Source organism: Haliotis rufescens, unplaced genomic scaffold, assembly GCF_023055435.1.
Source record: "Haliotis rufescens isolate VD_foot unplaced genomic scaffold, xgHalRufe1.0.p SCAF_17, whole genome shotgun sequence".
NCBI lineage: Eukaryota > Metazoa > Mollusca > Gastropoda > Lepetellida > Haliotidae > Haliotis > Haliotis rufescens.
The window spans coordinates 1743603-1757425 of NW_025963857.1; the positions used below are offsets into that span (position 1 = coordinate 1743603).

The window sequence follows — 13823 nt, forward strand, 5'->3', positions numbered from 1 at the left end:
AGATAAAATGTTTGGCACATTTGATTGTTGACTAAATTTTCAGGTTGTGTCATTGGTCATTGTGTCCAGATGCTATATATTTGTAATTCAATTTCAAAGTTGTTAATACTTGTTTCTATTGAATCTTTAAGTGTTTTTTTCTGTTTCCTTTCAGATTATAGAAGTAAACAATATGAGCAAGGTCAAATTAAAATATTGGTAAGTGTACTTTGGCGAAATCTAACAGCTGTAGGTCTTCATGACAAATCAGGATTGTTATTATTCATTTGTGAAACTAATTTTGTCATATTCCCTGAAGGTTGTAAATATCAACATATTCAATATCAGGGCAAAGTGTAGTGAGATTTTTTATTGATTACGATAAACATTTCACAGATTAAATCTTGATGTTTGAAGGGGAACATAATACGGCTCTAAATGAAAATATTTCACATTTTGGCTTTGATGAAGGTGCTATTGTGTTGACAAATTGCTGTTTGATGGTTATGTCTTATTGATTTAAAACCTGGTCTCGGGGAGCAGTTTTGCCATTATCAAATTTGTAAAAGACGTGTATTAAGCCATCAATTTGAGCCTGATTCAACCGACAAATCTGACCCGGTCATTTCAAAGAGTAGCCTATGGCAATGGGGACATAATCTGACATTATGTTGTGTCTGAATGAAGCAACGGAACTCTCTTCTCGCTCTAACCTCTTCAGAGCAGGGGTAACGTTATGACAGGAAGCATTTTTATTGCCTTAATTGCGTTCACAATCGATCTCCATCAAAATGAGACTAAGGGTTAAAAAAATGATTTTACATTCCACTCCTTCCTATTTATGCCCTTCTTTTGTAGCTTTGATTTTACAGCTGGGAAAGCAGAGCCTGTTGTTTGGAGCTCCTCTTTTTGCATGCATCCGAAATATTGTTTTTCATTAACAAATGATTAATTGGCTATTTCACAGCGGGGTTCACTTCAACACGGCACAAGTGCGTCCAACCATTGAGCAAATTGACCAGTCATTCGGGGCAACTCACCCTGGAGGTACGATTTCGACTTTGCCATGACCCATGACAATGTGATGACAATACGCATTTGTCACGCTGCCGTGATAAAAGGGGTAGCTAAAGAGAAGGGCTTAAAGATCACTATAGGGGTGGAAAGGGGGAATTAGGAGAGCACATGGTTCACCAGGATGGGTCATCATTACGATAATAAGCAATTAAACCTTTAAACTCTTGTTAATAAACGTGGATTGTTTCCTTATAAATGTTTAACATTGTTTGACATGCTGCTTAATAATGCAGGGAGTGCATTTAAAGAGACATATTTAGAAGCAAACAATATTGTTCTGGAAAATATTTCTCTGCTTAACTCTCACCCATGTAATCAGTTAATGACCAAGGGTTTAACATGATGTACCGTATTCGACGTAATAAGTGTCCAGAGCGCTCTCAAAATTAGGAATACGGGGCTCTTATAAGCATATTATTTTGGTGGAAAAAAAACAGTTAAAAGATAAATTTCGCGGTTTATGCTGACAGCCTGAAATGTTTATATACGACAGATATATTTTTCCAGAATTTATTTGCCCATATAACACACGAATGCGTATTATACGCATAGTTCAGAGGACTAGTGTAAACATTATGTCACTAGTTATCCGAGTTTGTAGCTATCCCTGCTTTGAAAGAGACAAAAATGTTTACTATGGTTATTTTTTCTGTCAGGTTTATATAACAGTTCCAATTTGTAGCAAATTGAAGTATTGATAACTGGTTAAGAAAATAGGAGACTCAGATGATAATGAAGAAGAAGAAGAAAAATAGTTTATTTAAGTGTCCAGCGGTGTATACATAAAATTACATCAATTTATACAGGAGGTAAAATATATTAAAAGATATACATCGCCCGGCCAGTGTGGGCCTATTAGACACTAATGTTCTTAAAAGCACTGCAAGTGCTAAAATAGTTAGAGTGGACAGTGATGAATATATTTATTAATGGTGCACAAAATACGTGATAAAAATAAAATACTTGTAAATTTATAACAAGCATTGCCATACAATGACATGTTTTATAAAATATACAGAGGCATACAATACTAGAATGGGTTTATGACACGTTGTTATATAACCTACGTTTGTACATGGATTTAATTAGTGCAGCTACAGAATAGGATAAATTATCGCACTTCATAAGGAATGTGGTTTGATCTATAGGGGTCATGAGACAAAAATTTGGGCAAAGAGACGAGGCATAACCCCAAACATATTCTCGTTGATCTGCATAAAGATTACACGTTGTTAAGAAATGAACCTCGTCTTCGATACTGTTTGTATTACAGTGTTTACAAATACGATTATGTAAGGGAATTTTTGGTTTCAAGAAACGACCAAGTTCGATTTCTAGAGGGAGGGTACCACATCTAAATTTAGCAAATATACTACGATGTTCTCTGTTGGCTAAATTAATGACATATTTGGAGGTACTTAAAGACGTTTTAAACAGTCGATATGTTCTTAACTTAATACCATTTGTTAATCCTCTGTCATCCCAGAGCTGTTCAAACCATAATTCCTTATTCTTATTGATGAGTATATTTCTAGCATGGTCGAAGTCACAAGATAATAGATTAGTTATAACAGAAGTAATTGATTTCACATCGAATAATTTCTTAACTGAATTATCCCATGACTTACAAAATTTAGATGACCATCTTTGCACTATATGCATTAGCCTGTTTTCATCTGCCAAACTCAGCCTTTTCCAGAAACGTACTATCTCAGATTTTTGCTTTGTATAGTTAGATGACCAGACCATTTCCCCCCTTACTGCCAAATTAGGTGTTTTGTTGCCTACTCCCAAGAAAAGCGGCAAGCTCTATTTTGGATAGCGTTAATACAACTAAATTCTTTGGTGCCCCAAATAGCTGAACCACATGATAAATTTGGTTGAACTAAGTTATTGTATAAAGTAGTGAATACATCGTAATCGTTGCCGCCCACCGCTTTAAACTTACTGATAATTACCCCAAGTGCCCTACTGGCTGATTTAGATATTTCTTTTGCTGTATAATTCATATCTAAGTTTTCATGTAACCAAAGCCCAAGATACTTATATGAATGAACAATTTCTATATTTTCCGCACCACAAGTAAAGTGATAGGATGACTTAACAGAGGATATGTTACAATAATCGACACAGGTTAACATTGATTGTAATGACTTTTCATGGAGTGCTAAAAGAGCGATATCGTCGGCATACAATAAAATACTGATTATAGAATTATCAACCTTTATTCCGCATTTAAGATCATTAATTTCTTTAACTAAATCATTGATAAAAACAGAAAAGAGCATTGGCGACAGAACAAATCCTTGTTTTACACCGCTAAATACAGCGAAGCTGTCAGTCATTTTACCATTTATAAAAACCTGAGAGCTATTATTTTCATATAGCGATTTAACTGATCGGAAGAACTTTCCGTTTACTCCCAATCTATGTAATTTATACCAAAGACAATCGCGGTTCAAACGATCAAAGGCTTTCATGGCCTCGATATAACAGACGAAAGTTGGGAGTTTAACAGATTTATGGCTTTTGATGATGGAGAATAAAGTATAAATGTGTTCTGTTGTACTTCTTTTACTGTGGAAGCCGTTTTGCTCTTCTGCCAAAATATCATTTAATTCCAACCATCTAGAAAAACGAGTATTTAAAATATCCACGTATAACTTACATGGTATTGATATTAAAGAAATTCCACGGTACCCTAATGGGTCACGTGGGTCTGTATCAGCTTTTTTGAGAGGATAAATTAAGCTATGACGCCAAATATTAGGGCAAACATTGTTGTTAAAACAATATGAGAATATGCGCAATAATACATCAATACAGTAATTATTTTTTAATGCCTCGGCAGGTATAAAATCTAACCCAGCAGCCTTACCACATTTAGCACGATTAATTGCATGGAGGACCTCCTCGCGTGTTATAGATGCATCTAAAGAGCCTGTGTCCACAGTGCTGGTACAAGTAACGGAATCAGAAGATACACACTCCACTACGTGATGGAAGTGGTTATCAATCGAACTGATCATAGATGTCGCCATTGTATAATTTACAATAATCAGATTTCCATTTATCCAAAACTTTGCCCTTATCAGAGACAACCGTCCCATTTTCCACAACTTCCCAGGGAAGTACTCCTATCATTAACTATTCCGATTTTCCCGATAGCCTTCCAAAATTCCCTGGAATACTTATCCTTATATTTATTAAGAAGTGTTTGTTGTTGTTGTCTCTGGTAAGACCGCTTCCGAGCCTGATAATACTACATCACTGGATCTTGTCCTCAGCACAATTGAGTAGTCACAGGCTTGCGGATTAGTGTCAATTTGAAGGTTGTTTGATGTCATTGCCCTGTGCTCTGCTGTTTTAGTACTCCTTGTAATAAGAGGTAAGCTAAACAAGGAGGACTTGCTATATATATATACAAATGGAAAAACTAAACGAACACATACTATAAAACACGAGGAGAGGAAAGTTATTGCTGTTTGTAATATCATTGCTTGATATCAGTGAAATAATCATGTTGTGAGAAATGGATTGCATCTAGTGTATGACTACGTAGTTGAACAGCCTCATGTCAAGTTAGGGGTACATGTGGGATGTTGCAAAATACATCGCTTTATATCAGTTCTGTACAAGAATATCAACAATATTATCCCATATGACATGCTATCCAAGTGTTTGGCAACAGAGACTCTACAAAAGTATTTAACACACATCATCTTAAAGTCATGTCAACCACTCCCTATCTAACTACCCTTGGCAGTACTTTCCATGAACTACTGTAAACGTTTGTGGGTCTCACAGCTCCTGAACCACATTATTTTTACTTCAACCCAGCTCTTTGTGTAATGCAAAGGCCCTAAATGTGAAAAAAACGTCCTCAGGTTCTGAATCTCCCGTCTCACTTAAGCTCCTTTTCAATTTAAATGGAGTTATTTGTTTGTATCAAAATTATATATTTTCAGAGACAAAGCATTATTGTAAGTCTGTGGCTCTGCTAGCCGGAACTTGACGCATTATTGTCAGCAGGTTTTAATGTTATTAATGTTATATGTACTGCTGAGCTTACCAGACCAAGCCAAAGTTTGCTAGACTCAGGGCTCAGACGAGTGGCTAAAGTTGCAGGCTGTTGTAATCTGTTCAAAAGCTTATTGACACTATTACTGTGTGTAAACAGGCATTGCTGGGGGAGACAAGGCTGAGGTCGTCATATTGAAAGTACAAAAATAACTTACTGCATTCTGCCTTGACAAACACATCACACTGAATTAAACAACATGTTAGATACTGTAGTACTGGTTCTAGAGAAACGCAATGTATTTTTGGAAAGCTCATAAAACATAAATTCATATTTCACATTCTTCATATTGTTAATTTCAAGATGTTTCATCAAAATGTCAACTTAAGCTTTCAATCAGTTATATACCGTTTTCATTTGCTTTTTTTTCAGTGTACATATCTGAAAAGCAGTTGTTTGTTCTAAATTTCCGGGGGCTTTCATTTGACTTCCCAATTGATTCCAAGTTTGAGGTGAGTTTTCGGGTGTTGTTTAGAAGCAGTAACTTGTAATAAACAGTATCCTTTGAATGTGATATTTGACTGAGGTTTTAGTGATTTTCAGCATCACTTTATTATGTTCGTTTCCATAATGTCAGATTAGACATTTTTTTGCTGCGAATAGCTGAAAGATTACTGATGCAGCGTTAAGCAATAATTACTCACTAAGACCATTCAAAACATAAGTTTCTCAATATGTCTTCTTTTGAACACTAACTTCTGAAAATATCACCACCAATCTCGGTGTAGTTGTGTTAGGAAATTACAAGTTATTCCACTCTCCTATGTATACTTTCTTCTTCTCTTTCATTTCATCATGGCTTCATTATTAGTTAGAATCTGTTTTTTGCTTTGAAATGATTTCTGTGACAAGCTTTTTTTCCTCCTGACCCCAGATTGACAAATACATGAGCCATGTAAATGGATGTTTGATAGTGAGTAGAGGTCTTATCACCTGGAAACCTGCAGCATTTGTTTCAAACCCTATGTCTAAGTTTCTCCAATTATTTCTTGTCTGCCATTAATTAAGTCATGACTGCCTTTCAGGGTAATTGTTTCCTCTAAGATCTGTAATAGTAACAGTAATGTAAGGGAGGTAATACCGTTTCACACAGATCTAAGCATGCGGTCAACTTAGAGAAAAATTAAGAAAAGTCATGATCCATTCATTTACGATTTTTCAGATAATTATTATTATTTTGTTTGTTTTGAGGGGTTTTGTTTGTTTTTAATTTTTGCATTTTGTGGTATGTGATGCATTCCCCATAAATGTGAGTCCATGCCTTGCTTATCTGTTTCACATTCTGTAGCTTTGTACTGCACAACCTGTCCATTATAATGGTTGCAAGAATTTCTTCTGTTCACGGTTACTGCCAGTCACCTACAAAGCACAAACTCTTATAGATTATGTTTATGAAGATGTGCATTATATGGAAGGAAGTACTTACATATGGGTACAGTTATCAAATAGTTAATCTAAATCACAACTAAGAGATATTGAACATAGAAGTCCAAAGAGATAATTATAGCTAAATTGACATTGAATATTTCAGTGACATCAATGTCAGTATTTAACTTAATCACATAGATTGAAATATCTTTGTATTATGAGAGTCTTTTCATTTCCTTAAGCACTGGGATACATTTGTTTTGTGTGCATCTTTAGTTCCACTTGAGTATAGTTGATTTATGTGAAGTTAAGATAATATTACTCAATTTCCAGGTTGTTTTCAAAGACATTCGATGCCAAAAGCTTCATTCCCAGTATCTCTGATCCCATGGGTAGTCTGGTGAACTGTGCTTGTCATAGGAGCCAACGGAAATAGGAAATGGGACGTTTAAGTCAATACATGAGCTGGATGACGCACCCCAACGATGCAAAATGTTGCTCATACTATCAACCACTGTTTCATGTGGCCCAGACTCTGTTCTATCTGGTTCAGCTGAAATAATTCTGTGGATGCCAAAAGACGTTAAAAGATGGTGCTTGTTGTTACCCTGCCTGGTGCTTGCCATTAAGGGCCTAAAATAAGGACTGGTCAGCTCAGAGTCAGTATACTGTATCTGAGTGGGGTTTTCATGTTAAACTTTGGCATGGTGTCTCAGTGGGCTAGCACTATAAACGTAGCATCAGTCGGGACTAGTACAAGCAGCCACACAAACACACACACGTGCATGAATGTCGCTATGTCAGTGCAATAATCTTGAATGCGACATTGAACCCCATTTCACCTCACCGCACCTGAGTGTAGAGTAATATAGCATAACGCACTAACTATTCCATATCCTTTGTACAGCTAAAATTATACTTTTGATGATAGTTTAAGAAGCAGTGTTTGAAATACAGTCAACCTGCCAGTCAACTTCTGAGCAGGACTAGATCTTTTCCTAGGAAAGTTTCCATTCCTGATTTGAACTAGTTCATCTGTAGGCTAGCTTATGTTGTCCTACATTATGTATTTCAACCCTTTTATAGGAACAGTATGCTTTTCATCATCAATTGTTTCACAGCCAAAGTATGCTCATGGACTGGGATCTCTTCAGTTTCCAAATGGAGCTTCTCCCACAGTGTCGAGAATGTGTATATACTCAGGAAACAGTCTTCAGGAAACAAAGTAAGTTTTCCCAAGAGCCTACAGATTGCATTGTGTCCTGAGTATGTTCCTCAGTTTGTCAAGGACTAAATCTTTTCCAATTCAGAAGGTGCCTTGAAACCTTACCAAGTGTCTTAAACTGAGTTCCATCCAGTTGCTTGTTTATCATGACCATGATATATTCAAGTCTGATGTGTAAGAATATGCAATGATATGTTGAATGGTTTATGTCATTGTAGAGCACCTCCCTTGCCTGTTTCGTGTTTCCATGGCAACTGTTTCCTGGATTGCCTGGAAGTTCTACGAGAGCATAATACAACTCTGGGACTTAAGTTTTTACTGGTGACTGAGGGTAAGTGGAGCTATGTAAACAAGTAACTGCAACAGCTATATGTGTTTCAACAGTATTTCATACAAGAGAATCTTTCAGCAAAATACAAATACAGGTCCAGCCAGGTGAGCTACAGAGCCATCATTTGAGATAAGATATAAATATAGCCAACATTAAAAAATTAAGTCCTCGTCATACTGCTAATGTTAAAGATTGAGGGGGTGCATGGATTCAAATATAGGAGACTTTTCCCACCCCTCATTTTGGAACACCAACAAAGTGTCTTGTTTCCAATGTTTTGAATAGACATATGGCTGACCACAGTAACTGCTACACAAGTATCTTAAGTGTTCAGCTCAATATCCCATAGCTGTGTTGCTATGAGTTTTTTCTCAATGATAGGTTACTTTGCCTCACCACAACACTGAACGTGGTTTGCAACCTAAGGGAGATAACTCCAGGCAAACCTTACACTTTATGTACTGTCATTCAAGGTAGTGGAGCAGGCAAGTTGCTCGATCCAAGGAAGAGGCCTATTGAGAGAATTGTTCGCTTCGGGGATTCATGTCAGGTGAGAGATGCACATAATTTTTCTACATTTCTGTCATTTCATCAGAAATTAATTAGTCAAAATTTGTGTTTGATTACATTAATTTTGGTGTCAGATATGTTTGATTCTACTGAAATACAGTAGTATGTATATTCTCATGATAAACTTTATCTTAACATCTTGACTATCATTAACTAAATACCTTTTACTGTACTGTTGCTGTGAGTGATGTAAATGTGACTAATAGAGATAATCTGTAGCAACAACATCACTGTAGTACAACCCATTTTGATTGAATCATGGTACGATGTGCTGTTATTCATGCTAATACTGTGCTGCTTAGTGTAGTAGTACACAGATGTACCCTAACAAATTGAACTACATACTGCACACGTGGCTGAGCTAACGGCACACACAACAGTTTATGTGACAAGGTTATTCCATGTTTCATAGAAGTTTATTACATATTTCATTGGTTATTCTGTGTTTCATAAGTTTTTCCATGTTTAGTAGAAGGTTATTACATGTTTCATCAGTTATTACATGTTACATAAGTTTTACATGTTCCATAGAAGGTTACTACGTGTTCTATAGAAGGTTATTATGTGTGTCTATAGAAGGTTATTCTCTGTTTCATAGGTTATTCCGTGTTGTGTAGGTTATTCCATGTTTCATAGGTATTGTGTTTCATAGAAGGTTATTACATGCTTCATAGAAAGTTATTACGCGTTGTATAGAAAGTTATGATGCGTTTCATAGAAGGTTACTCCATGTTTCATAGAAGTTTATTACATATTTCATTGGTTATTCTGTTTCATAAGTTTTTCCATGTTTCGTAGAAGGTTATTACATCAGTTATTACATGTTTCATAGGTTTTACATGTTCCATAGAAGGTGTTTATGTGTTTCATAGAAAGTTATTACATGTTTCTGTGTTTCGTAGGTTATTCCATATTTCATGGGTATTTACATGTTTTAAAGAAGGTTATTACATGTTTCACAGAAGGTTATTACATGCTTCATAGGTTATTACATGTTTCATAATCTATTCTGTGTTTCATGGAAGGTTATTACATGTTTTGTAGGTTATTACATGTTTCATATGTTATTCCATGTTTCATAGAAGATTATAACGTGTTTTGTTTGTTATTATGTGTTTTATATTAGTTTATTTCATGTTTCATAAAAGGTTACATGTTTCAGGATGTTATCAGTGCCTTAGGTTGTCCCAGCAAGGTGTTCTACAAATCTGAGGACAAGATGAAGATCCACTCCCCTGAGGCTCACAAGAGGGTCCGCTCTCGCAGCGCTGACTTCTTCTACAACTACTTCACCATGGGGGTTGTGAGTACAGCATGACTAACTGGGGTGGGACAGGGGGTAGTTTAGTGGATAGAGTGTGTCTACTCTCGCAGTGCTGACTTCTACAACTACTTCACTATGGGGGTTGTGAGTACAGCATGACTAACTGGGGTGGGACAGGGGGTAGTCTAGTCGATAGAGTGTGTCCACTCTCGCAACGCTGACTTCTACAACTACTTCACTATGGGGGTTGTGAGTACAGCATGACTAACTAGAGTTGGACAGGGGGTAGTCTAGTGGATAGAGTGTATCTACTCTCGCAGCACTGACTTCTACAACTACTTCACCATGGGGGTTGTGAGTACAGCATGACTAACTGGGGTGGGACAGGGGGTAGTCTAGTGGATAGAATGTGTCTACTCTCTGTAGACAGGTCGAGCTGGGTGGTGCAGTGAGTGCCCTCCTTACCCTTAGCGGGATTTTGTTCAGTTTGTGACTTGGGTATTGTGTGCACCCTACTTTTCCAAAATCATGCTTCCATCAGGAATAAAGTTTGAATTTGACTCTGGATAGGAGTCTGTCAGATAATGTTTGGAAGGTCTAGCACTTAACAACACAGATGCTGACTGGTGAGGAAAATTATATACTTGAGTTTTGAATGATACTGACTTTGATTTGCAGGACCTGTTGTTTGATGCCAACTCCTATCTTGTGAAGAAGTTCATTCTCCACACCAACTTTCCTGGACACTATAACTTTAACATGTGAGTCTTGTTGGCCACTGTGCCACATACAATTGCATATACCTTGTTAATGAGTTTTATTGTGTGTGTGTGTGTGTGCACGTGTGTGAGATTGTGTGTGTCTGTGTGTCTGTATGTGCTGTGAATTAGTTCCAATGAATGCCTGGGCATATATTTCTTCCAGACATTCTTTACCAACTGCGTTTAATTGCAAGGATTAATAACGGGTAGAATTCCTTGTATAAAATGTACTAACTAAAAAAAGTAGTACTATTTGTTTGAACCTGATGCCCAGATGTTGAAGAAAGTGCTTGTTTTAGCAAAGAAGGCGTTGGGTACATTGTGGCAGTAGCTATGAGTGGGATTCAGTGAGGAGGATGCAGTATGAGAGTGTCTCTGTCGCAGCATGCTGCTCTTTGTGTGTACATTGTTAGCATGTCCCTAATCCAAATCTCACTACTATGGAGATCAGGCGACCACCATGACTGCTCACCAGTAGGGATTCCAGGTTAGAATTGGTCCCTAGCAACCTATGCTGGTCGTAAGAAGCAACTTACTGGATCAGGTGGTCAATCTCAGTGATTGCGTTCCATCCCACCCAAATGGTGTGGACTGTTGCTCACAATATCAATCACTGGATTGTTTGGGCCAAACTTATGGTATGGCTGGAATACTGATGAGTATGGCATAAACACACATGCATGCATGCAAAATACCTGGTTAGTATGAATAATACCACGTAGAAGACATTATTACTACATGTGCCAAGAACTCTATCAGAGGACATACCTATCAGGTAGTACATCAGACTAGTACTGACTGTGTTTCATGCAATTTCTTCACTCCCCCACTTGTCTCCCTCAGGTACTGTCGCTGTGAGTTCAAGCTGCCTGTGATGGTGACTAGGGAGAAGCTGCAGCACAGCCTCATGGACGACAGTGACTTCATCGTCACAGCCTACTCCAGGGTACTACTTCATCACTTGCAAGAGAATTTAGAAGTTCCATCTAATAATTGATTATTTACACCATGATGATAATGTTAGGCCTTAAATAAAAAACACTTAATGCTTAAAAAGAACAGACACTTCTAGAACAACCTGTAAAACAGAACATGATGCATGGTCTTGTGCCTATGTCAATCTAGGTCATTGCTGTGTAGATGTGGTGGTATTGGATCAGTATATGGTCTCTGGATAGATCTTTCTGTATTATTACAGTCCAATCCTCGGTTTTAAAACTTGAATAAGAACATTACCAGAATTGTATGAATGAAACGTTTTAGGTCAAGTTAAAGTCAATCGTTAAAGGTAATCCTAATATAGACAACCTTCAAGTAATTATAAGGCCTGTCTGGTCATCAGTTTGACAGCAACCTGTGCTTGTCATAAGAGACAATTACATGGATCAGGTGGTCACTCCGTGGCTTGCGTGATTGGTGTCGTCATACTCGACAGTTTGGGACATTGCTCATAATAATAATCACTGGATTGTCTGGTGAGACTCAATTATTACAGGCTGCTGTCATATGGCTTGAATACAGCTGTGTGCAGGGTTAGATGACAAACAAACATGGCAGGAGACAGGAAGTGACCATCTGTGTTGTGTTTCAGTGGAATGATGTACAGTCCTCCTTGCTGAAGGCAGATGAGCGGCCTGTCATCCTCAACCGTTCCTCCTCCACCAACACCAGCAATCCATTTGGCTCAACATTCTGTTATGGCGTGCAAGATATGATATTTGAGGTGAGCAGGCTGTCACGGACAGTGTACAGGCGGGGCTGGACATAACCTCTAGCCCGTACCAGTTTTGTTAATGTTAGAGGTAGCCTATGGGCTTGTAGAATTTCAAACATTTTGGGGAGTATTGTCATAAGTCGGGCTAATTATCATCACTATTCGGGCTAGTATAAGTTCTAGGTTACTTTCCATCCCTGACAGGGGCTATGGCAGTGCCGTAGCCAGCCGGGGGGGGGGGGGGGGGGGGGCAGTTGCCCCCCTGGATTTTTTATAGAAAACATTTTTCCTTGTGAAAGTTAACTTGAATAAGAAATGAATAATCTTATTTGCCTCCCCTGTCAAAAAAAGTTAACTACGGCCTTGCATGGACTATGTCCTTCACTTCTAACACTTGGTGTCAAATCAGACATTGCTATCCATGCTTGTTGATACATAAAGTAGCAAGGATGTAGGGCTGGGATGAGACCAAAATTACCACACAGGTACCCAACCCCCCAAACTCCTTCCCAGCGTGTGACACCTTCATTACACTCTCGGTAACATCGCTGCCACCAGTGTGGGTGCAGCCATTACAAGAATCTTGAAATTTGGCCTCTAACCCCAAATGTAGTAATGTTCATACTTTTGTATATGTCTTTGAGAATGCCATCATATCGAATTTTGAAAAGGTTTAAGACTGACCATGTTTTCCAGATGAATTTACTTTGTTGTTTGTATAATCAGATTGGTTCGAGATTGCAGACTAACGGAAAATCAACCAACTTCTCCCTTACATTCTTACTATATCAATAACATGATAGTTTTAATAAAATAGAAATTCAAATTGACAAAGAAAGAAAGTAATTTAGCAGGGGTAAGTGTATTCTGCTGTAAGGGGTATGTAACTCACTGCTGTCTTTCTTTGACTAGTCGACCCTTTTTCCATGTGTATTGAAGTACTCCTCATGTTTACTCTACATGTTTACTCTACTCACCCCGTGGTGATTACAGGTTAGAATAGATACCAGCAACCCATGTTGGTCATACAAGGGACGTTGCTGATAGTATCAATACTGGATAGTCTGCCAAATTCATTCATAAAAAAAGCAGCATGATTTTGATAAATGGATGCTATTACTTTTTGGGGGTTGAGTGAGTGAGTGAGTATGGTTTTTACGCCGCTTTTAGCAATATTCCAGCGATATCACGGCAGGGGACACCAGAAATGGGCATCACACATTGTACCAATGTCGGGAATCGAACCCGGGTCGTCGGCGTGACGAGCGAACACTTTAACCACTAGACTACCTGACCGGCCCTTTTCGGGGTTGAAACTAGGGCTGGGACAGGTAACTTGGGTACATGGTCAGATGGTCATGCGATATATTGTTTAATGACAATAATCAAGCTCCATGGTTACACTACAGTTTGCCTTTCTTTCTGACTCTGCACTCTTTCCTGACTTTTATAT

General features: G+C 37.9%; 1 protein-coding gene across 4 annotated transcripts in view; it reads left to right on the forward strand.

Moving 5' to 3' along the window:
• The window catches only part of LOC124150278 (phagosome assembly factor 1-like), a 62245-nt gene that overhangs the window by 37662 nt on the left and 10760 nt on the right, over positions 1-13823 (forward strand). For 2 of the 4 annotated variants that reach the window (XM_046522285.2, XM_046522437.2), the window contains exons 4-14: positions 155-198; positions 947-1026; positions 5510-5589; positions 6012-6050; positions 7627-7730; positions 7949-8061; positions 8535-8611; positions 9794-9934; positions 10574-10656; positions 11500-11602; positions 12248-12379. In XM_046522285.2, the coding sequence (XP_046378241.1) occupies positions 155-198; positions 947-1026; positions 5510-5589; positions 6012-6050; positions 7627-7730; positions 7949-8061; positions 8535-8611; positions 9794-9934; positions 10574-10656; positions 11500-11602; positions 12248-12379 (996 nt within the window). The remainder of the gene's footprint in view (positions 1-154; positions 199-946; positions 1027-5509; positions 5590-6011; positions 6051-7626; positions 7731-7948; positions 8062-8534; positions 8612-9793; positions 9935-10573; positions 10657-11499; positions 11603-12247; positions 12380-13823) is intronic. The other 2 variants (XM_046522362.2, XM_046522494.2) reach the window with 1 other exon arrangement.